This window comes from Geotrypetes seraphini, chromosome 14 (assembly GCF_902459505.1).
Source record: "Geotrypetes seraphini chromosome 14, aGeoSer1.1, whole genome shotgun sequence".
NCBI classification, from domain to species: domain Eukaryota; kingdom Metazoa; phylum Chordata; class Amphibia; order Gymnophiona; family Dermophiidae; genus Geotrypetes; species Geotrypetes seraphini.
The window spans coordinates 22,208,704-22,231,859 of record NC_047097.1 but is presented as its reverse complement, the minus strand read 5'-3'; the positions used below and the strand labels follow the sequence as shown (position 1 = coordinate 22,231,859).

Genomic DNA, 23,156 nt, shown 5'->3' with positions numbered 1-23,156 from the left:
AGAAAAAAAAATTTTGTACTAAAGCAGTTTATTTCAGTCTGAGAGACCCTCCAGGGCCGAACTACTCGCCTGTTCTCACTAACGGTCACTTTTCCCCCTGCCTTCTTCCTCTGGCTCCGCCCCCGGCCACGTCAGCCTCGCGCGTCAGTCTCCCCCGAACAGAATTTGACTAACTCCAGTTCACACGCAATTGCTCGGCCAATCACGCGCGCAGTGGGCGGTCCAGCTGCAGCGCGCGTCACTGCTGCCGAAGCGCAGGAAGAGAGCATGTAAGTGACGTGTATGCGGCCCTGGCCCTAGTTTAAGCGCTTCTCGAAGGCGCCCGTGGTTCTGTTTGCGTTGTCGGGGGGTAGTTATGACTGCTTGTCAGTCTGTCCTGCGCCTGGAAAGGCCCTAGTCGGGACAGAGGGTGGTTGTAGCCGTGCTAAAAAAAAAAAAAAAAAAGGCGCGAGGTGCTGGGTAACAAAATGGGGAATGGATACTCACTATTCCTGTGCCCACCTTGGGGTGATGTTATTATATTGGTCTGTTGCATTAGCTTTATATTTGGTATCGTATCAATGACTATTTCATTATGTCGGGTGTTATTGCGCTGTGTAGCAGATGGTGCTTCAAAAACATTAACGCCGTTTTTTCATCTCGTTAAATTTTCACCTTCAAGCATCAGTTCAATTCTGTGTTAATGCTATTAAAATATATATATATTATATATATATATATATATATATAGTCCGAATAATATGCAGGGATCTCAAAGTCCCTCCTTGAGGGCCGCAATCCAGTCGGGTTTTCAGGATTTCCCCAATGAATATGCATTGAAAGCAGTGCATGCACATAGATCTCATGCATATTCATTGGGGAAATCCTGAAAACCCGACTGGATTGCAGCCCTCAAGGAGGGACTTTGAGACCCCTGATTTACAGGTTGCCTATATCACTTGTCACATGAAAACCAAGAATGAACATATTTCATTGTTTCCTGGTCGTGCTTAAAACTTGATCTTCATGCCAAGCAAAACGATCTCGCAGATTACTGTATATCAGGGGTCCCCAAAGTCCCTCCTTGAGGGCCGAATCCAGTCGGGTTTTCAAGATTTCCCCAATGAATATGCATGAGATCTGTGTGCATGCACTGCTTTCAATGCATATTCATTGGGGAAATCCTGAAAACCTGACTGGATTCGGCCCTCAAGGAGGGACTGTGGGGACCCCTGCTATATATGATCCTTATTTCCTGTTTAACTCAGCAGCAGTATGCTAAATTATAGTGTTGGGTTCATGCACCCGTTTTTTTTTTTTTTTTTAAATATTTGTGAAAAGCAAGATGATTCTAAAGTCTAAAACAGTTCAGCAGTCTGGAAGAAACAGTAAATTAGAGATGCAGCAGCAATGAAACCACCAAAAAAGAAAGTGAAGGAGGGGAAAATAGTGCTGTTGTAGGCTCCTTGAACTGTAGTCCAGGAGAGATGTGACCTGTCCTGTAGTCAGGAATTAGGAAACTTTGCACAGGCAAACCAAGCACATGCCCCAAAATTCTGTGATTGGTCCATCCTAAACAGCAAGATGAACCTGTGGATTAGCCACAGTTGGACTAGATCGGTGGTCTCAAACTCGCGTCCCACCAGGTACTAGTTTGAGGCCCTCAGTATGTTTATCATAATCACAAAAGTAAAATAAAACAGTTTCTTATCATATGTCTCTTTAGCTATAAATTACAATATGATTATTAAGACTTAGCCAAAATAAAATATTTATAAAAAGTTTTACCTCATGCAAAATTGTCATTTCTTTAATAAGACATTAACAATTTTTTTCTGAGGCCCTCCAAGTACCTACACATCCAAAATGTGGCCCTGCAAACGGTTTGAGTTTGAGACCACTGGGCTAGATGGACCCAGTTTGGCTATTATGTGAGATTTTTCCCACAGTGCATTTAGGGTATTTATTTGTAAGCATCTTCTCTCTGCACTCACTCCTTCCACCCAACCTCACTCCAGTCTGGCATCTTCCTTCTTTACCTTCCCTCCCAATCTAGCATCTCTTCTTGTGCTCTTCCTCCCCATTTTCTCTGTCCCACATTCTACTTAGTGTAATGTACCGAGCTTCATACCTATGGCTGCAATATAGAAATAAAGTAGAATCCTGATTAGCCAGTACTCAAGCAACTCTACCCTGGCACTCTCACCCAACCAGCAAAAAAAAAAAAAAAATATATATATATATATATATATATATACTGTATATACATTTTTCCAAAGCAGCAACAGTAGTGGTCTTGATCTGTGAACCCCCCCCTTCCAACCCCAAAGCAGCAGCAGTCCTGAATCGTGACACCCTCCCCCCCCCCCACTCCCTCCAGCCTCAAAGCAGCAGCAGCAGTCCTGAACTACAAACCCTCCTCCTTCCAGCCCTGAAGAAGTGGCAGTGGTCCTGAGCCATGAACCCTCCTCCCTCATTTCAGCCCCGAAGAAGCAGCAGCAATCCTGAGCCATGAAACCCTATCCCAGCCTTCCTTCACCAAAGCTGCAATAGGCTGTTTGTGACCAGTCCCGGCAAGGCCTTTGCTCTGAAGCGTCACTTTTGATGCGGCAGAGGAAAGGCCCTGCCAGGGCTGGCTGCGAGCAGTCTGTTTTTAAGTGCTGCTTTGGTAAGTGAGGGGGGAGGGGGGTCCAGGAGGCCAGACCCATGTGGAAGGAAGGCAGATGGCAGAAGGTGGACTAGAAGTGTGTGGGAGGGGAGTGTCTGGCAGGGGAAGGGAGATGGATGGATGCTGACCCATAAGTGGGGAGAGAAGGTGACCAGAAAGAAGAAAACATGCTGTACCTACAAGTGAGGTGGGAAGGGAGACAAAACTATTTGTACAGTAACTCTCAAACAACCAGAAACAACAGTTATCCGGTATCTACCAATCCACATGGGTAGCGTATAACTGAGAGTTTACTGTAGTAGTTTCTCCATAACCCCTCCTTCCCCCCCCCCCCCATGTAGTCCAACACCTTATTTATTTATTTAATCACTTTTTAGTCCATCCTTCCTTAAGAACCCAGAACAGGTTAACTTACATAATATAGGTTAGCAAAAGAAAGTTAGTGAAATACTTGTAATAGAGATAAGTGAGAAGATACTAATAGTAATGGTAGACATTTATTTAAAGTATTTATATACCTCTTATAACCTAAGTGGTTTACATTCAGGTACACCAGCATTTTTCCATAAAACTCTATCTAAAGTACCTTGCAGTGGTGGGATAATTCCCACACATTAACAGACAGATTTAACTTAGTTGATTGGTTGATTTCTATTAGCAAGACAGTCAAAACAATTACACCTAAATTTAACATAGGGAGCAGATCTAATAATGGTGGTTGGACAAATTACAGTAGCAAGACAGTTTGAACAATTATTCCCAAATCTAACATAGGAGGTAGGGCTATTCACAGTAGAAAGACAGGATTAGCAGTTTCTCACAAATCATAAGTGAACTTAGGATGCTGTAAAAGGAGAGCTTACATGGAACTGGTTAAGGGTTAGGGCATTCCTCATGGTCTGTACTAGATAAAAAGATGTGTTTTTACTGCTCTCCTAAAATTAAGTAGTCCTCCCAGGGATCTGATGGAAGGTGGGATTCCATTCCATAATCTGGGTAAGAAGTGGAAGGAGACTCGCTTATGGGCATTTTCTAGCTGAAGGGATCATGCTGGCGGAGTAGTAAGTCTCTTTTTGCCTTGTGATTTTAGTGGCCAGTTGGGGATATAAGTTGATAGTTTTTTGATATGTAGACTGGGACCATATTATCAAATAATTTGAAGGCTAGTGTCAAGGGTTTTGTAGATACTGTGGTTTTGAAGGGCAGCCAGTGTGCAGTGGCAAGTGCTGGAGTATTGGGGTTTTGGATATTCAGATTTTTGAGTAGGCGAACTGCTGCATTTTGTACTCATTGCAGTCGTTGATTCTTAAAAGACAGCCCTTTGAACAGTGAATTGCAATAATCCATGCGGGAAAGGACATAGGCCTAAAGAAGTTGTGCAAATTCTGTTTCAGAGAAGTACATTAATATTTTTTGTAATTGGCATAGGTAATAGAAAGATGTTGATACTACCTGGGAGACAGGGCTCGTAAGCAACAGGTCGTAGTCTATAACTCCAAGGCTGTGGACTTGGTCTTTGGTTATAAGGGTAGTATTATCCCAAGAGAAGGAGGGGGGGGGGGTCAAGGGTAAGTGTATCATTTAAATTAAGGGGAGCTCTGAACGGTTTTCATGAATTTATTCAAGTACTCTTGTGGAACCATAGCAGTTCAATTTTGGATACATTTAATTGTAGCTTGTTGATAGTCATCCAGTCTTTGAGTTCAGATAGTCAGCATTGTAATTTATTGATTTGGTGTCCCAGTTCATCCCCATGATTCAGCATCTCCTTGTCTCTTATTCCAATCCCCTGTGTAGTCCAACATCTCTCCGCCCCTCTCTTCCTCCCACTTCAGAAAGCCCCCTCTATTCTTCTCCCCCCCCCCCTCTTTGTTTTATTCCATTACCTTCCTCTGTCCCCATTGCTGCAGTAGTCCACCATCTCCCCTTTTTCCTTCCTCTGCATTTCTCTTACTTAGGCATTGCAGTTAGGCAGCCAGAATTCATTACAGGGAGCTAAAATGGAAAGGAAGTGCAGGACCTTTCAGCACAGGTCTCCCAAAATTAGAAGAAAGGTTAAAGGAATGGCACTTAAAATTTAATTTGAAGAAGTTCAGATTGATGCACTTGCGATGCAGACTTCCAAAGAAGATGTACAAGATAGGAGGTAAGAGATTGATAAACACAGCTCAGGAGGCGGATCTTGGAGTGATGGTGTCTGAGGATCTCAACGTAATGAAACAATGTGACAAGGCAGTGGCCATGGCCAGAAGGATGCTGGGCTACATAGAGAGGGGTATAACCAGCACAAATACAAGTTGTTGGTGAGGCCCCACTTGGAGTATTGTGTTCAGGTTTGGAGGTCATATCTTACTAAGGACATAAAAATACTTGAAGCAGTTCAGAGAAGGACGATAAAAATGGTAGGGGATTTGTGTTACAAGAAGTACGAGGAGAGACTCGATGACCTGAAGATGGACACCCAGGAAAGGAGAAACAGGTGTGATATGATAAAGACATTCAGATATTTTAGAGGTATTAATATATAAACAAACCTGTTCCAAAGGAGAAAAGGTGGTAAAAACTAGAGGACACAAATTTAGATTGTAGGGAGCTGACTCAAGAATAACGTCTGGAAGTACTTTTTCATGGAGAGGGTGGTAGATGCCTAGAATGCCCTCCCGAGGGAGCTTGTGGAAATGAAAACTGAGATGGAATTAAAAAATGCTTGGGATAAACATGAAGGAATCCTGTGTGGAAGGCATGGATCCAAACAAGCTTGCCAGTGATTAGATAGCAATGCTAGTAATTGAGAAGCAAAGCCAGTGGGCAGACCTCTAAAATCCATGTCCTGAAAATGACAAGGACAAACCAAGTATCCATATTTAGTACCACATCATACCTTATGCGTTTATCTTGTTGAGTAGACTGGGTGGACCATACTGCTGTTATCTACTATACCGTATTTTTTGCTCCATAAGATGCACTTTTTTTCCACCCAAAAGTGGGTGGAAATCTCGATGTGTCTTATGAAGTGAAGTTACAATTTTGAATCCCCCCTCCCGCCGTAGCCGCACCATTTTAAAACTCCATGCCGCCATACGTTTAAAACACCCACCCAACCACCTACCCGCCCGCTGTCGTCGCTGCTGCCACCGTAGCTGCACCTTCGCCCTCTGCTGTCTCCTCCTCCATCGTCATTGCTGCAGTCCCTGGTGATCCAGCGGGTGTCCTTACTTCGCTAGCGGCACATAGGTCAGGAGTGTGGATGTCAGCAGCAAGCTTTCCGCGCTCCCGCTTGCGCCCACGCTGTTTTCTAAATGGCTTAATCAGTTCTCAAGGGACTCGCGAGAACTGACAAAGCTATTTAGAAAAGAGCGGGGGCCCAAGCGGGAGTGCGGAAAGCTTGCTGCTGACGTCTGCCCTCCTGACCTGTGTGCCACTAGCGAGGGAGGGATACATGCTGGACCACCAGGTACGGGGGATGATTTAAAAGTACCGGGGGGGATGCTTGATCTAAGGAGGGGGATAATCTAAAAGTACTGGGGATGGATGATTTAAAAGTACAGGGGGATGATTTAAAAAGGTATGGGGGCGGGCTGGTTTGAAGTGGGCTGGCTGCCACTACGCATGTTTACCATTAGACATGCCCACCTCTAGATGTGCCCTGTACCCTGTCCTGGCCTACCACTAGACCACCAGAGGGGGGACAGAGTACAGGGCACACCATTTGGTTCAAACATTTTTTTTCTTGGTTTTTCCTCCTCTACAGGTGGGTGCATCTTATGGTGAGGTGCGTCTTAAGGAGCAAAAAATACGGTAAGTCCTACCGGACTAATGCAATATCCTGCACAAGCTTATCAGGCAGACAGAAAATTGAGGGCGACTGGGTATAGAGAAATGAGGTGTGTGTGGTCTAATTTTGAAATAGTAATTTGCTTAGCCAAAAAAGTCAAAGCAATATGTGTGTGTATAGATAAATGAAGACAGGTACCCTGAGTTAATTACACATTTTTTAGCATATGTAGGGAACTGAACAGATTTGCCATCTCCAGGAGGAGATTAAATTCAGTTGCTCTGGCAGGACTTCAGGAAGTGCCAAAGAGAGTGCAGTTGACCACAAGAAATGGTAGAAGAAGCAAATTGTATTAAGGACCCCAACACAGCCTGTGTTTGGATGAAAATGCCTGTGTTAGCTCATTCAATACCATTCTATTTGAGTGCTTCCTAGGATTATTTATTTATTCAGATTTCTATCCCGTCCTCCCAACAGCTCAGAACAGGTTACAAAAGGACATGAAGCTAAAGACAGGGACTATAGAAGGCAAAAGAACTAAAAAAGGAAGAGAGAATACCAATAGAAGCATACAAGGGCACATTTTCCTAACTATAAAGGGACGAGAGGTTAAAGATAGTAGCTTTCAAAGGGGTCAGTTTACAAGGAATCAGTTCATTGAGTATCTTTGGCAAAAAGGAAGGTCTTTGTTGCTCTCCGAAAGGCCATTAGCGAGTCCAGTGAAGTGATCCGAGTACTCAATTTAGATATCAGTTTGCTGTTTTATTACAGAAAACATTGCATGGGTGAAATACACTCTTCTAGCAAATATAGCAGGCATTTTTGCTGAAAAATGGACTATATCAACGCCCTTAATAAAAATTTGCTGCTTCTACCCCTTGTGGCTGAGTATTCTTTCTTTCAAGTTCAGGAGGTCATTGAAGAACAGCATTTTAAATGCAAATATTTACTAACATGGTACTATCTTGATGAAACAGGTGTATTGTTTGACAAAATGTCTGTAAATTCACGCGGTTTAAAAGACGTTAAAGAAGCTCTTCATCAGGAGATACAAAGCAACATGAAAAACCCACAGCTGCAAACAACCTCATCTGCAGAAAGTGATCTGTATCAGAACCTGAAACTGGCATCTCAGGAAGTCCTGGAGAGAGCCCAACAAATTGGGAGATCTAAGTGTCCAAAATGCAGCAGTTCAAGGATGTTTTATTGTTATTCATGTTACATTCCAGTGGAAACCGTTCCAATGAAAAACATTCCAGTTGTGAAGGTAAGAGAAAAGAAAATAGCTTTCACATCTTGGGTCTGATTCTATAAATGGTGCCATTCCACGTTGGTGTCAATCAACCGCTAGGCAACCTTTATAGAATCACACCTAGCGTCACCTAGGCATTCTTAGACATCCTTGTAGTAGGCACCAGGGTTTACCTGGCCTAATTTACTGATGCCTAACTATAATACCTGGCAACACCTAAGTCAGCCATATCTATTTTCCATCCCCAACCACATCTTTTCAAGTAGGCATCATTAGGAGTTGGAAGACGCCTCGACTTAGGTGTTGCTTGGTGCTGCACCAATATCTGCACGCAACCTAAATTGACAAAAACAAGTTGCACGCAGAACTAAAGTGTTGCTAGCCATCCGTGATTAGGGGGTGTTTATAGAATTAGGCCCCTTGTGTTTTAAATTTAAACTTTACCTATGCTTACACAGACTGAATAAATCAAAGTGCTTATTGACGAAAGAGCACATAATCAAAACTTTAAAACGTCCAAAAACCAGCCCAAGTTGGCACTTGGAAGTCCTAATAGCAAGGACATCCAAGTGCCGATAATCAAAACCAACTTTCTGAATGTGCAGCAGCACTTCTAATCTGCTGTGCGTCCAGAGAGCAAAGGGGCGTGTTGGGAGGTGTGTTATGGGTGGGAATTGGGCGGGCTTCAACCTGGATAAACCCCAGCCATAATCAAAGCTTTCTTAAAGGGAACTTAGATGCCAGCAGTTAGACCTGTTTGAGTTGCATCTAAGTTCTACTAAGGTGCCCAAACTGACAAGACCAATGTAGGATTTAAGGCATGACCCCCCCCCCCCCCCTTACTCCCCCAGTGGTCACAATCCCCTCCCACCACCCAAAGAGAAAAAAAAAACCCAAAAGATGATTGACGGCATTCTGCAAGCAACTTGCAGGTTCAGATGCATAACCTTAGCATTCAGAACTACTAGATACATCTACAAGAAAGAAGATTATCGAGGTAAGAGCCTAATCTTTTGTTTCATCAAATGTGAAATACTTACAAATAATTGTTCTTGTTACAAATTTAACAAGTAAGAATGTTTTCCTATTTTTAGGCTAAAATGGGTAGAGATTCTTGCTTCAGTCTGCAAGGTTTTAGCTGTAACAATTCTTGTGATAACTGGATTATTGCAAAATACGTCATTGCTCAATTATATTTACCAGAATAAAAAGGAATAATTCTAGTTATAATTAGGACTTGCAAACTATACCAAAAACTAGATGCTAGATTTTATATGAAATCTTATAAATCGGGGAGTTATGACAACCAAATTTCTGTTTATGTAAGTCAAATCACATATACGTAGATATTTCATAAACCTGCCATCATTATCTAAGATTTGTATTTGTAACTCTCTTCCATGTAGCTTCCCTTGAAAATTGATATCATCAAGCATCCTAATGAAACCGATGGCAAAAGTACTGCTGTACATGCTAAACTTTTAGCACCTGAGGATGTCACTATTTACACATACCCTTGCATTCCAGAGTACGAAGACAAAAGGCATAAAGTAAGTAGACTGGGTTTGTACTGTGTATGGTTGCATCATGACACTCATGTCATGTCGACCAACATATTAATTGAACATATTTAGTCCCACAAAGAAAACTAACTCATCATTGGGAGAATTGCCCCTGAGAAAGATCATTCAGTAAGTTATGGATGATTTATTTGTGAACTGATAGCATGGTGATTGTCTATTGCTAAATAATCATTCTGAATCATGCTTTTGGAAGTTCACTGTACTTTATAAAATGGAGATTGTTTATTGATTAGGTATGTTATTACAATTATGTCGTATTCTCATTGATCTTATCTTTTGCTTCTTCTGTTTTAGATAGTACTTGTATTTCCAGGTCCCAATTCAGTTTCAGTTGAAGACTGTCTTCTTTATCTTCTGAAATGTACCCAGCCAAATGATCTTGCTGTGGAACCGGCTGCCAAACGCAAAAAGTGTACTTCTCAAGAGGAAAAAAAATTACACGAAAACAAAGTGACCAACACAATTGAAAACATAGAGCAGGTCAAAATGAAAACTTTACTGAGGAAAGTAGTATTCATTGACAGTACCTGGAATCAAACAAACAAAATAATTTCTGATGAGCGACTTCAAGGTAAAGCAAATGGGGACATGGGTTTGAATCAGTATTTGGGAATACTTAGTCATATCTTGGAGCTTGTTCATTTTTCAACTAGCCTCTCTGAGTAATTCTTATGTTAGTAGCACTGAATTGCTTCAATAATTTCTCTTCCCTCTTGTGGTTCACTATAATTATGTTTTGGGACATTCTCAAGGAGTAAAAGGTGCGCTCAGGGAGGATAAGGTTATAGTGATGAGATAGAATGAATTCTTTGCTTCAGTCTTTACAGAAGAAGATGTAAGAAATGTTCCTGAACTGGAAATGGTTTAAGGGTGATGAGGTGGAGGAATTGAAAGAAATCTCAGTGAACCTGGAAGACATACTAAGCCAAATCAACAAGTTAAAGAGTGATAAATCACCTGGACCAGATGGTATACATCCCAGGGTACTAAAAGAGCTCAAACATGAAATTGCTGATCTGTTGTTAGTGATCTGTAACCTGTCGCTAAAAATGTCTGTAGTACCTGAAGATTGGAGTGTGACCAATGTTACACGCCAATTTTTAAAACGGGTTCCAGGGGAGTTCCGGGGAATTACAGACCGGTAAGCCTCTTCTCAGTGCCAGGCAACATAGTGGAAACAATTATAAAAAATAAAATTGTGGAAACATAGACAAACGTGATTTAATGAGACAGAGTCAGAATGGGTTCAGCCAAGGGAGGTCTTGCCTTACCAATTTGCTTGACTTCTTTGAAGGTATGAATAAACATGTGGATAAAGGTTAGCCAGTTGATGTAATTTATCTAGATTTCCAGAAAGCTTTTGACAGAGTTCCTGATGAGAGGCTCCTGAGAAAATTAAAGTCATAGGATAGGAGGCAATGTTCAAATGTGGATTAAGAATTGGTTATCAGACAGAAAACAAAGGGTAGGGTTAAATGGCCATTTTCTCAATGGAGTGGAGTACATGGTGGTGTAGCACAGAGATCTGTGCTGAGACCAGTGCTATTTAACTTATTTATAAATGATCTACAAATTGGAATGACGAGTGAGGTGATTAAATTTGCAGAGTAACAGCAACCACAGAGGAGAAAGTTATATGTTTGCATGACTGATTTAGTTTATTTGCTTATATAATTTATTTACTATTAATAAAGAGGGGTTTGAAGACCAGGCATGCTCTGGTCTTTTGTTTAAATTTGCAGAGTTCCACCAGGGATCGGTCTTTTCTCGCTGTCATTACAGATTCAGTGCTTGCGACAAGTTCATCTGCAGCTCCACTGCAGTTCTACTCCACCAAGATAAGCACTTTTCTACACTTTTTTTGTTTATCGGTGTGTTTAAAATTTATGCTTGTAGAAAAGGAGGGTTTTTTTGTGTCCAGTGATAGAAGTGTGCAGGGGAGCTAGTCTGTGTATATAGACAGCTCTCTCTTTCACAGCCTCGCGGCTTCTGATGCCTTTTTCCTCCTTATAGATCAAGCGTTTATTCTAGGTGGTTCAGCAGGAACTTGTCTAACTTCGTCTTGAATCCCTGGAGGGTGTTTTCCCCTATGACAGACTCTGGAAAAGCGTTCCAGTTTTCCACTCTTTTTCCAAAAACACTAGGACTAGGGGGCATGCAATGAAGCTACTAAGTAGTAGTTTTAAAACAGACTGGATAAAATATTCCTTCACACAATGTGTACTTAAACTCTGGCATTTGTTGCTGGAAAATGTGGTGAAACCAGTTAGCTTAGCAGGGTTTTAAAAAGGTTTGGCTAATTTCCTAAAAAAGAAGGCCATAGGCCATTATTGAGATGGCCGGGGGAAATCCATTGCTTATTCCTAGGATAAGAAGTATAAAATCTGTTTCATTACCTGGGATCTAGCTAGGTACGTGGGACCTGGGTTGGCCACTGTTGAAAACAAGATGCTAGGCTTGATGGACCTTTGGTCTATCCCAATATGACAATTCTTATGTTTTTACCATATGTATTTGCTGGTAGGCACCTACTGGCATATGTAATTTTTAAAAATAATTTTTAATTGTTTTTTTTAATGCCACTTTCAATTATCAGCTCTGTTTAGCCAATTAAAAAAATTAAGTTAGGTTCCTAGATTGACTAGGTGTTCTTATCTAGGCGCCTATCTGTAGGCATCTTTTCTAGAATCTGAACTTAAGTGCTTTGATGTTTTGTGTGACTGGTTTATCTTTATTGGAAGCTTCTATACCACTACTAATGACTGGGGAGTCAGTTCAGAGCGGTTTTCGAAGACATCTGTAATGGATTTTAACTACAGATGGATTTCACTGTGATGGTTGTCGGCCTCCCAACCACTTGGCTAGGGTATCATGTTTGCATTTGCCTCATTACATTATTATATGTGTATGCTATGTTTACACAATATTGCAGTTAACCATTCTAACTAAGTATGCTATATTTACACCCTCCTAAATGGGTTAACTGTTACAACTAAGTAATCTATATTTACATTCATCTTCCCAGATAATTCTAGTTACTCATAATTTATTTTCGTTCTTTTTACTATATTCACCATATCTTACACATTTCTGGAAAGACCTACTATATGCATACATGTCATGTCCTGTCCTCCTTTTGCGGTCCTAGTGGGAGGAGGGAGCCTGCTATTTTCCTCTATGACTAAAATATATGTTGGGTATAATTCCCCTGATGATTCTCTGGATCAGAGGAATGTAAAATAAATGTTCAATAAATAAAGTGTATATTTTTCTTTTTTATCCTTTCATCTTTAATACACAATTCTCTATATCATGCTTGTGTAACAGAGTACTGTTGATAGCCTGATAGTTGGAAGGTCACCTCTTCCCAGGTGCTCCCAAAGTACAGTCCTTTGCTACCATTACTGTGGTAGCTCTGTTAGACCGTTTTCCCTTCCTCTCTAGGCCCAAGCAAAACTTTGTTACACAGCCAGACCATCCCAGATACTTCGCATTGCAGTGTACAGCATTGTGGCTTGATCTGTGGGGCCAGGCTAGTTATGATAGCTTTTAAACAAAAAACAAACAAATGTTGAAATATGTGAGTTTGAGACCACAAAATTCTCTTCGGAAAGATTTTTGGAGGACATGCAGATGTGTGGAGGAGAAAAAAAAGACTGGAAAGAACCTATTTTACTCTGAGTTTACACTGATTGGGCTTAATTCATGCATCTAGTGCCTGTTTTTTCAAATATTTTCCCTTTTTTTTTTTTTAATTTATTGACCTGCTTTTTCAAGAAAATAAGTTGTACAAAGCAATGGATAGCAGATAAACATTTAGACAAAAATGACAGGAAGATAAAAAGAATATGGCATTCTGTAATGTCAATAATGAGACAACCTCTTCCTAATGCTGAATATTTACAACCAGTTAGTAGGCTTATTGTATATACTCGAATATAGGATGAGATTTTGGGGCCAAAAAAATGGCCTAAAAATGGGGGTCTCGTCCTGTATTCTTATCATCAACCTGACCCCCTCCTGGACGATACGGTAGGCCGGGACAGGAGGAATCCTGGCTGACTTAACTTTTTTTTATAACCCTCCCACCACCCGGCGCACACTTACCTGCCATTTTTAATCCCTGATGGTCCAGCGGCGTACGGGGGTAGGAGCGATCTTTCCGCGCCCTGCCCTGTGCTGAGCCTCTCCGTCCCCGTTCCCTTTTCGCGGCCAGCGGCACACCTGACAGGGCCGAGCTCTTCCTGCTTGGCCCCGTGCTGCTCTCTGAATGACCGCCACCGGTTCTCGCCTCCCACTGTCAACAGTACATGTGAAGGACTCTTGCTTAGTCTAGATGGAACAGAGATCAGGAGTTATAATTCCCAACATCATAGCTTCAAACTTTGGTGATACACACAAACCCTTCCGCACCAGAGAAAAAAATCAAGTTCATGGGACATGACCTCTGCGACCTATTTTTTGTCTTTGTCTGATCACTGTCAATTGTGCTAAATCATAAAAGCCTTTTGATGAACATTTAGAGGTCACTCAACAATTTTTAATTTAATACATAAAATGCAAGTTTAGAATTTATATTAATTTTCCATCTAAACATGAATTGTGAGCAAGAGTACATGAAAAGAAGTTAAAATACATACTGTGTTACTTACAGCTAAAATAGACTGGTTGGCCTAATAATTTACACTCCCCCCTCCATATTCATGAATTTGGCACTCACAACTTTGATTATTTGTGGGTTTTATCCCTCTACCAAACTTCACTACAACTTACTTTTTAAAGCCTCCACAACTTACTTAGAGCTGACTCTAACCCATGCCCGCGTGCCAGACCCCTCCACAACTTACTTTTTAAAGCCTGGTGATCTAGCAGTGAAGCGGGGCAGGAGCGATCTTTCTACGCTCCTGCCCTGTGCAGAGCTTTGAACCTAAATGGCTGCCGTGAGTTCCTATGAAACTAGCGAGAACTCGCAGCAGCCATTTATGTTCGTGGCTCTGCACAGAGCAAGAGCGTAGGAAGATCGCTGCTGCCCCTTCTTTACCGCTAGACCACCAGGCTTTAAAAAGTAAGTTGTGGAGGGGTCCGGGAGGCAGGGTGGGGTCCGGGAGGCAGGGTGGGATCAGAGTTGGCCCTAAAGTTATTTCTTTGCATCTAACCCCCCACATATATGGAGGGAGGAGTGTATTATGCATTGTTCAACGTTCAGTGATGACTGGTAACTAATGTCATTATTCCACAGTAAATACAAAATGTTTATTACGTGCAAATGCTCAACAGTATTCTTCAGTATGGCTTTGGAGCAAGTTGGATAGGTCTTTCAGTGCTGAGCAACAAGGTGGAAGGAAGAGCTGCTTCTGCTCATTCTTTGCGAGATTTGAATTATACTGCAGCATTAAGGCAATTGTTCTTTCAGCGGAGTCGTCGACTACTGTCATGGATGATGCTGACTGCTTTAAATACTGATAGTTTGCCTCATCTCTCCAGTTTGCAGGATCTTTAACCAGCAATTGTTGAACCTTTTCTTGTCCGTTTGCATCAAGAAACCACCACATTGTTATGAATAGCCAGCCGTATTATGAGGATATTGTAGGACCAAGAACGACCCCTAAATTTGTCCCAAATCACTTCAGATTTTAACCATATCTTATCTAAATGAGGTAGAATATATATATATATATATAATTTATATTCCGCATATCCTACAAATTCTATGCGGATTACAAATTATTCAGGTACTCAAGCATTTTTCTCTATCTGTCCTGGTGGACTCCCACTCTATCTAATATACAAAGGTCATTTCATAAATAATGCACACTATTTTTTAAACTTACATGTTTTATTTTTTCTTAAAAAAGTATTTCTTTACAATCCTTCAATATAGGGCTCCTTTTACAAAGCTGCGATAGCGTTTTTAGCGCACGCAGAATTTTAGCGTGTGCTAAACCCGCGCTACCCAGCTAGAACTAATGCCAGGCAATTTAGCGCACGCAGCTTTGTAAAAGGAGCCCATAGTCTTCCTGCTTTGCAATGACCGAGTCCCAACGTCTGGGAAGCTTCATTATTCCATCCAGTTCAGTTGCCCAATGGCTCGGGTAACGGCAGAAGAAAGCTCTTCCAGGGATGCAAAACGATGTCCAGGCATAGGTTGTTTCAACTTTGGAAAAAGGTCGAAGTCTGGTGGACTCATGTCTGGACTGTAGGGAGCATGAGCTGTATTTGCGTAGTTTTTCAATGACGACATTATGTGCAGGCGAGCATTGTCGTGAAGAATGAGTGGCCCAGCCAAGAGCAACTGAGGTCGGATTTTGTGCATTTTTCTGCACAAAATCCAATAATACAGTGCTGTGACACTTCTTCCACATGGTACTTTGTCTGTGATCATGATCATAAGCAAAAATCATCATTTGTTTGACTTTTAATTGAGGTCGTCAAAATTTTTTGGGTCGTGAGAAGATGGAGCTCTTCACTCATTGAACAGTGATTTCAGCTCTGCGAATACGGCTGGGAGGTGTTACCTCCTGCTCCCTACAGTCCAGACATGAGTCCAGCAGACTTCTATCTTTTTCCAAAGTTGAAACAACCTATGCGTGGACATTGTTTTGCATCTCTGGAAGACCTTTCTTCTGCCGTTACCCAAGCCATTCGGCAACTGAACATAAACAGCGTCTTGGATGGAATAATGAAGCTTCCCGGACGTTGGGACTTGGTCATTGCAAAGCTGGGAGACTAATTTTTCCCCCTCCTCCCCCCCAACCTTCCAAGATTTTTGCTCCCCCTTCTCATAAATCCAATTGTATTCTCTTACAGTACATACTGTATGTGCTCTATATTAGCCCTTCCCTCACCTAAATTGTCAATGTAAACTAGTTTGACCCTTCGATTGCCTTGTTATGCTCTTCTTTTTTCAATCGCACTGTATGTAATTCATCTATTTGTTGTGAACCGCCTAGAACTCCCTGGGTATGGCGGTGTACAAAAAAAATAAAATAAATATTGAAGGATTGTAAAGAAATACTTGGAAAAAAAATAAATAAAACATGTACATTTAAAAAAATAGTGTGCATTATTTATAAAATGACCCTCGTACCTGGGGCAATGGGGATTAAGTGACTTGCCCAGAGTCACAAGGAGCAGGTTGAATTTTTACCATAATCTTAAGGACCACCTTACTCAATGCAATAAGGGGCCTACCTTGAGGGGATTATATAGATGTACTAGACAATATTTTTTAAACAGAATATACTTTCCCTTTTTATAGTTGTGAGTGTGTAAAATATGCTAAGAAGTACTGAAATGATTTTCTCTCTTTCCCCTCCCCCCTTCTTAGGGTTGGTACAAGTTGAGTTGAAAAAAAGGAAGACTTGTTTTTGGCGACATCAGAAGGGAAAGCCTGACACTTACCTTTCTACAATCGAAGCTATTTACTATTTTCTAGTCGATTACCACAATCTGATATTAAGAGAGACTTACCAAGGAGAGTATGACAATCTGCTCTTCTTCTTTTCATTTATGTATAAGCTGATAAAAGCTGCCAAACATTCTGCTGGTAAAATCTAAAGGAAGATGCCCATTTTTTTTTTATTATTAAACTCAGCAGTTTGATTTTGTTTTGTGAAAATGACAAAGTGTGGGTATTCCGCTGCATTTTAGACCTGTAAAAATTTTGTGTTGTTCTTTAGTAACCTAAAAGTGGCCTCGCTATCATACAGTGACATTGTAAAGACAGAGCAAAGTGCTTAATGCAGATTTACTAATCACATTTTTTTGTGGATGGCAGAGGCATTAGCATTACCACATAGAATCTTCTGTCCTAAAACATAATAAAATGCAGTTTAGCTGTGCTATAAACTACAAAACAAGTACACTGCCTGCATTTTTCTCTCATTTTTGGGGGGGGAGTGGCCAATTTGATTCTTCAAACACAGGAAATGCATAGTGGTCCAAACTAAATCTCCTTGAGAAGCGAGAAGACTTGGCCACACACGTGGGTGACATCATCTGATGGCACCAACACAGATGCCTCTCAAAGAAAACCAGATCTTTTTGAGCATGCACAAGGTTTCCTGTGCAGCCGCTACCTCATGGATCTCCTCAGTCTTCATTTTGCCCGAGTTATTGCACAGATGTCGTTTTTGGCTCATTCGGATCTCTTAACTCTTTGCTGCTAAATTGTTTGCATCAGTTTTAGAGTTGTCCTCCCTCTTGGATCCATCCCCCTATAACAGATAAAATTATTTTTTTTCTTAGCAAACTATTTTGTTTACGGGGTGGGAGGTAGGGAGCTTTAAATAATGGAGCCGAGGGTGCAAGATAGCACTCATCAGAAATGCTACTGCTCTCTGGAACTTGACCACAGTCTACACTGTGCTCACTGGCAAGACAATCCGGAAGCTACAAGATCAAGATTCTTCACTCGTCATAATCAGACACGCATATTCCTCTTCAGGTACATAAAAGAGGTAAGAAAAGGAGATGAGGTTCCTTACAAGCTTAGGCATCTCCAGTAGACAGAGTTAGGACACACCACTCTTCTCCAGAGAGTGATTCCTCCATGTAATGCACCTGAAAGGAGACACCCTATATAGTAGCGGACATTCTTTAAAAAACAAATATTCCTGAAAAAAAGCAGAGTCTAGATCCTGACATGGTGCAGGAATCAACTGTTACACAGTAATCTTTGTCAGCCCATAAGGTTGAACAACCTGCAGTATAGAAAAAGTTGGCATTGAAAGATTTCAAATACCGGAAAGTAAAGTACAGTGCACCAAGATATGTGAAGTAGACAGATTGTGCTTGGAAACTACATAATGTGAGCTCAGTGCAGAAGCCTTTAGTGCAGAGAACTCCTGTACAGCAGGCTCTACATAGAACACAGACCATTTTCAGTGCACAGTACAGAAGGACACATCAGCACAGTAGAATCTGCGCAGAGACCTCATTCAATTGCAATGTCACGTGCTGGTTTCGGAGGTGGATGTGGTTCTACCAGGAAATTTGGAAGACAACTTCATGGTCAGCTGCCTAGAAAAGATCTGTGTTCATATCCATCCTGAAAAAGGGAGCTCTTATCCCATCTACCTGAAACAAGAACGGTCTGAAGTTCAAGTGGGATTCAAGAAAGGGCGACGTCATGGATGAGAGAGAGGGATCTTTGAAAACATGAAAATTTGTCAAAAGGATATCTACATATGTTTCATTGACTACAGCAAGGCCTTGGACTCTGTAAATCAGGAAACACTAGGCCACATTAAGCTTGTTAAATTAGTGCTAAAGGCTAACATAGATAGGGGTGGAACATGGGCAGGCCATATACAGTACATGTCTCCATTTAACACAACTTGTGGAACATTAGCAGTGGCGTAGTAAAGGTGCAGTCTGCCCCGGGCACAGTCTTCATAAGGGCATGGCAGCACCCCTCCTCCTCTCCCCCCCCAAAAAAAAAAAAAAAAAAATTGCTCATTTGCTCCCTGCCCACACCTTTCGCCGTGCGTGCCCATTGCCTTCCCCCCGTACTTTTTTTTGCACTCTTTCTGACATCACTTCTGGGACCCGCACCTAGGAAGAGATGTCAAAGGGGGTACGGGGAATGGGAAAGGGGGGTGTGTGTGTGTGGTGGGAGAGGGGCACCCCTCACCCTTACTATGCCGCTGATTATCAATTATGCACAGCACTTGGTACATGTAGCACCCATTTACACTAGCCATTTGCACGGCATAAATGGTTGCACCTAAACTGAGGCACACCCATGACAACTTGTGCCATTATTCTGGTACTTGGCATTGGCACTAGAGAATGACATGGGGGCAAATGTTTCCCCATCCCCGCGGAAACTCATTTTCCCGTCCCTGCCCCATTCCTGCAAGCTCTGTCCTCATCTGCACAAGCCTTTAAAATCCTAAGTAGCAACATTCTAGAGCTCAGATTGTGATGTCATAATGCCTCATTCTACCAATGCCTAAGCTCCGTCCTCATCAGCTCAAGCCTCAAACACTTTAAAATCATAAGTAGCAACATTCTAGAGCTCAGATTGTGATGTCATAATGCCTCATTCCACCAATGCCTAAGCTCCGTCCTCATCTGCACAAGCCTCAAGCACTTTAAAATAATAAGTGTTTGAGGCTTGTGCAGTTAAAATAGAGTTTAGAGGAATGGGGACAGGATGGGGAAATTGAGTTCCTGTGGGGACAAGGAACAAATTTGTTCCCGTGCCATTCTCTAATTGGCATACCTAAATGGAGCTATCAGTTGATAGAACTGCCTCCAAAATGAGCTGCACCTTGGGATGAAGATGACAAAAATCAATAATTTTGTTGTGGATGAAGTAATTAAAACAGTAGACAACTTCAACCTTTTAGATCAAATAATAAAATAAGCAGTCAAGAAAGCCAATGTCTCTGTTGGCAGAATGGCTATGGAGGACCTAGACAAGATCTTTGTGTGTAGAGATGTATCTTCATAAACAAAAGATTCAGCTTCTAGTCATGGTGTTTACAATAATGCCATATAGATGTGAAAGCTGAACAGTAAGGAAATGAGACAGAAAGAAAATTAATGCCTTTGAATGATAGTGCTGGAGAAGAAGAATACACTATGACCCGCTGAGCAAAAAGGTATCAAAAGTGGAGTATGTGGCTTATTTATACCACAAGATAACATTACATTACATTAATGACTTCTATTCCGCCTGTACCTTGCAGTTCTAAGCGGATTACATCAAAAAGATAACTGGACATTTCCAGGAAGAGGAATACAATTAAAAGATGGGCCTAATACATCAAAGCGATAGCTGGACGTTTTCAGGAAGAGGAATACAGTTAAAGGCATTAGGTCTAAGTAACATTTTGAAGGGAGGATCCTAAGAGGGGGAGAGAGGGGAGAAGAGTGGGGGTTGGGAAATTAGGATGAATTTCTTGAATAATATGGTTTTGATTTCTTTTCGAAAAGCTTTGAGGTCAGTTGAAGCTGTCAGCAGGTTGGTGATGGAGGGGTCCAATTTAGCTGCATGTGTTGCTAGTAGGTTGTCGTACATCTTTTTGCGCTTAGTTCCTTTTTAAGGGGAGTAGGAGATAAGAGGAATATCAGCGGCATAATCCTGACCAATTTCAGCTTCAGGTATGGACTAATTACTAAGGCCTTCTTTTACGAAGTCTATGAGCGTCGGGCCATTTAGCGCTCCAGGTTGCGGTAGAAACCTCTACCTTGGCTTAGTAAAAGGGGGTAAATGAGAAACCTTTCTCAATAAAAAAGTAATTAGCCCCAGAAATCGCACCCCCACTTTTAGACCATGAAAAACATTAAAAGTTGTGAAAACTTTTTTGCATTGTCCCATTCTACTGACCCAATAGTACACAAAACTTTCAGAAATGAAAGTTGCCTTGCCTGAAAATTACCCCTCCCAATGTTAGTAATCTTTATCTCTGTTATTTGTAACACCTCTCCTGCTACCTTTTCGGTCAGTCACGTGTATTGTGGACGGCCCAAATAACAAAAATCAGTATTGGAAAAGATCACAAAAGTGGAGGACCACCAATATAATGGACGGATAAAACAACAACTATGACTGCCACATTATTGATAATTAGTTGCCTGAATCAAGACCAAAAAGATTTTGGAGCAGCTATTCAGGGGGTTGCCATGAGTCTATGCTAACTCAATGACTCTTAAAAGCAACAATTAAGAAGTATGTACTGAATAATTTTGGGGATGATACTTTAAGCTTGTATTTGAGTTTCGCTCTTTTGTGTATGTGTACATAAAAACATCTTTTCAAGTCTGTCTCAAATATAAGTTAAAATGTAAAAAATAAAAATCCTTCAAGATTGCAAATCATTTTAATGTTAACTTCTGGGATAAGTTAAAAACATGAACCAGCCTAACACCAGTGTCGGTAAAGCACAGTTTTTCCTGCACCGAGACTGTTGATCTGGCTGTAGTATAAGAGACTGTACCTGGCAAAGCCTCTCAAATATACTGTACTAGAATTCATAAGCTGTTAACCCTTTATTTGGCCTTGTTGCTCAGAAGCAACGTGTATATTCTATGGCTCTTATGGGAAATATAAATGGTCTGATATGAGTTGGTCCTGAGTTTCAAAAATGGTATGCTGATCTATTTCAAGTAATATATATCCCATACCAAAATAGCTTTTGTAGTTTAAATTTAATAAGCTTTTAAGGATTCAAATTAATAAAAGAGGAGGCGTGGAGGGGCATAATCAAAAAAACTGTCTTAAGTCCCTTTTTGGCTTAAGTCCTTAAACGTTCAAAGCAGAAGCAGGGAAAGTGTCCATAACCAAAACAAACGTCCTTGTTTTGATTATGGCCTGCCTCTACTAAATGCCCAGATCACCACAACGTCTACAAGTACACCCCCACGATGTCTACACTTTTTGGCCATAACCAAAACAATGCCTAAGCCCCAAACGTCCAACAGAAGGGCTTTTAGGCTAAGGAGGAGCCAGTCTTTCACCTAAAAGCTGGATTCTGTAACCGGTGTCTGTCAATACAACATCGGTTACAGAATCCCTCCCCCCCACAATGATCCAGGCAGGAGGGTGCCCAAGCCCTCCTGCCATGTCGAACCGCGAACACCCCCCCACCCCGACAACATCGGGGCAAGAGGGAGCTCAAGCCTTCTTGCCCCGTCGAACTGCGACCCCCCCCCCCCGATGGCATCGGGGCAAGAGGGAGCTAAAGCCCTCTTGCCCCAGCGATCGTGCCCCCCTCCGCCGAGTACGAGCAGGCCAGGAGAGAGCCCAAGCCCTCCTGGCCCTGGTGACCACCCCCCCTCTGACAGCAACGGGCCAGGAGAGAGCCCAAGCCCTCCTGGCCCTGGCGACCCCCCCCCCTCCGACAGCAACGGGCCAGGAGGGAGCCCAAGCCCTCCTGGTCCCGGTGACCCTCCGACAGCAACGGGCCAGGAGGGAGCCCAAGCCCTCCTGGCCCCGGCAACCCCCTACCCCCCACCCCCCACTACAATACGGGCAGGAGGGATCTCAGGCCCTCCTGCCCTCGACACAACCCCCTCCCCCCAACGACCGCCCCCAAGAACCCACGATCGCCCCCCAGCCGACCCGCAACCCCCCCGGCCAACCCCATGACCCCCCCACCCCCCTTCCCCGTACCTTTTACGTTGGCCAGACGGACGGGTGCCAAGCCCGCCCGTCCGGCAGGCCAGCCGTGTCTAGAATGGGGCCGGATTGGCCCAGGCGGCAGAAACCCCGCCCACAGGTGGGGCCTGAGGTGCCTGGGCCAATCAGAATAGGCCCGGGAGCCTAAGGCCCTCATGTGGGCGGGGCCATAGGCACATGGGCCGGGTTGGCCCATGTGCCAAAGTTAAAGCCTGCCCTTTCGATCCAAAAATAATTATCCCCAGTCACCCATCCTTGCTTCCTCCCCAAAAAAGGGCCTATGATATGCTGACAGGAGGGTAGTTCCTTACCTCCTTCTGATTTAAAGGGCAGTTCTATAAAGTAGGAACTCACAGTTACATGCAGGTTATTCACATAAATCAGGGCTGCCCAAGTCCGGTCTTCGAGAACTACTGGCAGGCCAGGTTTTCAGGATATTCACAATGAACATGCATGAGAGATTTGCATATCAAGAAGGCAGTGCAGGCAAATCTCTTTCATGCATATTCATTATGGGTATCCTGAAAACCTGGCCTGCCAGTAGATCTTGAGGACTGGACTTGGGTAGCCCTGAAAACGTTTAGATATGTAGTACAGTCTCAAGGCGGATATAGTGCAGGTGAAGACCACCTGAATTCAGGAACGCATGAGACAAGCAAGTAGGATCTCTTAAGGATTGGAAGAGATAGTAGATGGGACAGGCTGGATATGCCAAATGGCTTTTATCTACCATCATTTTCTCCTCTTCTGGCAGTGCTCTAGAAATAATA

The 23,156-nt window shown here is 42.4% G+C and overlaps 3 protein-coding genes across 7 annotated transcripts in view; 1 reads left to right on the top strand and 2 right to left on the bottom strand.

The window, feature by feature from the left end:
- FAM227B (family with sequence similarity 227 member B) overlaps nt 1–13,496 on the bottom strand; it is a 413,569-nt gene extending 400,073 nt beyond the window's left edge. The window contains exon 1 of one of the 2 annotated variants that reach the window (XM_033920259.1): nt 13,365–13,496. The gene's annotated coding sequence lies outside the window, so the exon portion shown is untranslated. Of the gene's footprint in view, nt 1–69; nt 176–13,364 lie in introns of those variants that run through there. The other variant, XM_033920257.1, reaches the window with a different exon arrangement.
- On the top strand, nt 170–19,132 carry DTWD1 (DTW domain containing 1). 3 transcript variants are annotated; one of them, XM_033920267.1, is made up of 6 exons: nt 180–269; nt 6,399–6,445; nt 7,400–7,689; nt 9,081–9,224; nt 9,552–9,828; nt 16,585–19,132. In XM_033920267.1, coding segments are annotated over exons 1-6 (990 nt in total). In that variant the 5' UTR covers nt 180–267; the 3' UTR covers nt 16,815–19,132. The 3 variants fall into 3 exon arrangements, with proteins under 3 accessions (XP_033776159.1, XP_033776158.1, XP_033776160.1); XM_033920268.1 differs by lacking the exon at nt 6,399–6,445 and having other exon boundaries at nt 170–269; nt 16,585–19,131; XM_033920269.1 differs by lacking the exons at nt 180–269; nt 6,399–6,445 and adding an exon at nt 5,102–5,126 and having other exon boundaries at nt 16,585–19,131.
- ATP8B4 (ATPase phospholipid transporting 8B4 (putative)) overlaps nt 13,468–23,156 on the bottom strand; it is a 363,870-nt gene continuing 354,181 nt past the window's right edge. For both annotated transcript variants that reach the window (XR_004536957.1, XR_004536958.1), the window contains exon 32: nt 13,468–13,589. The gene's annotated coding sequence lies outside the window, so the exon portion shown is untranslated. The remainder of the gene's footprint in view (nt 13,590–23,156) is intronic.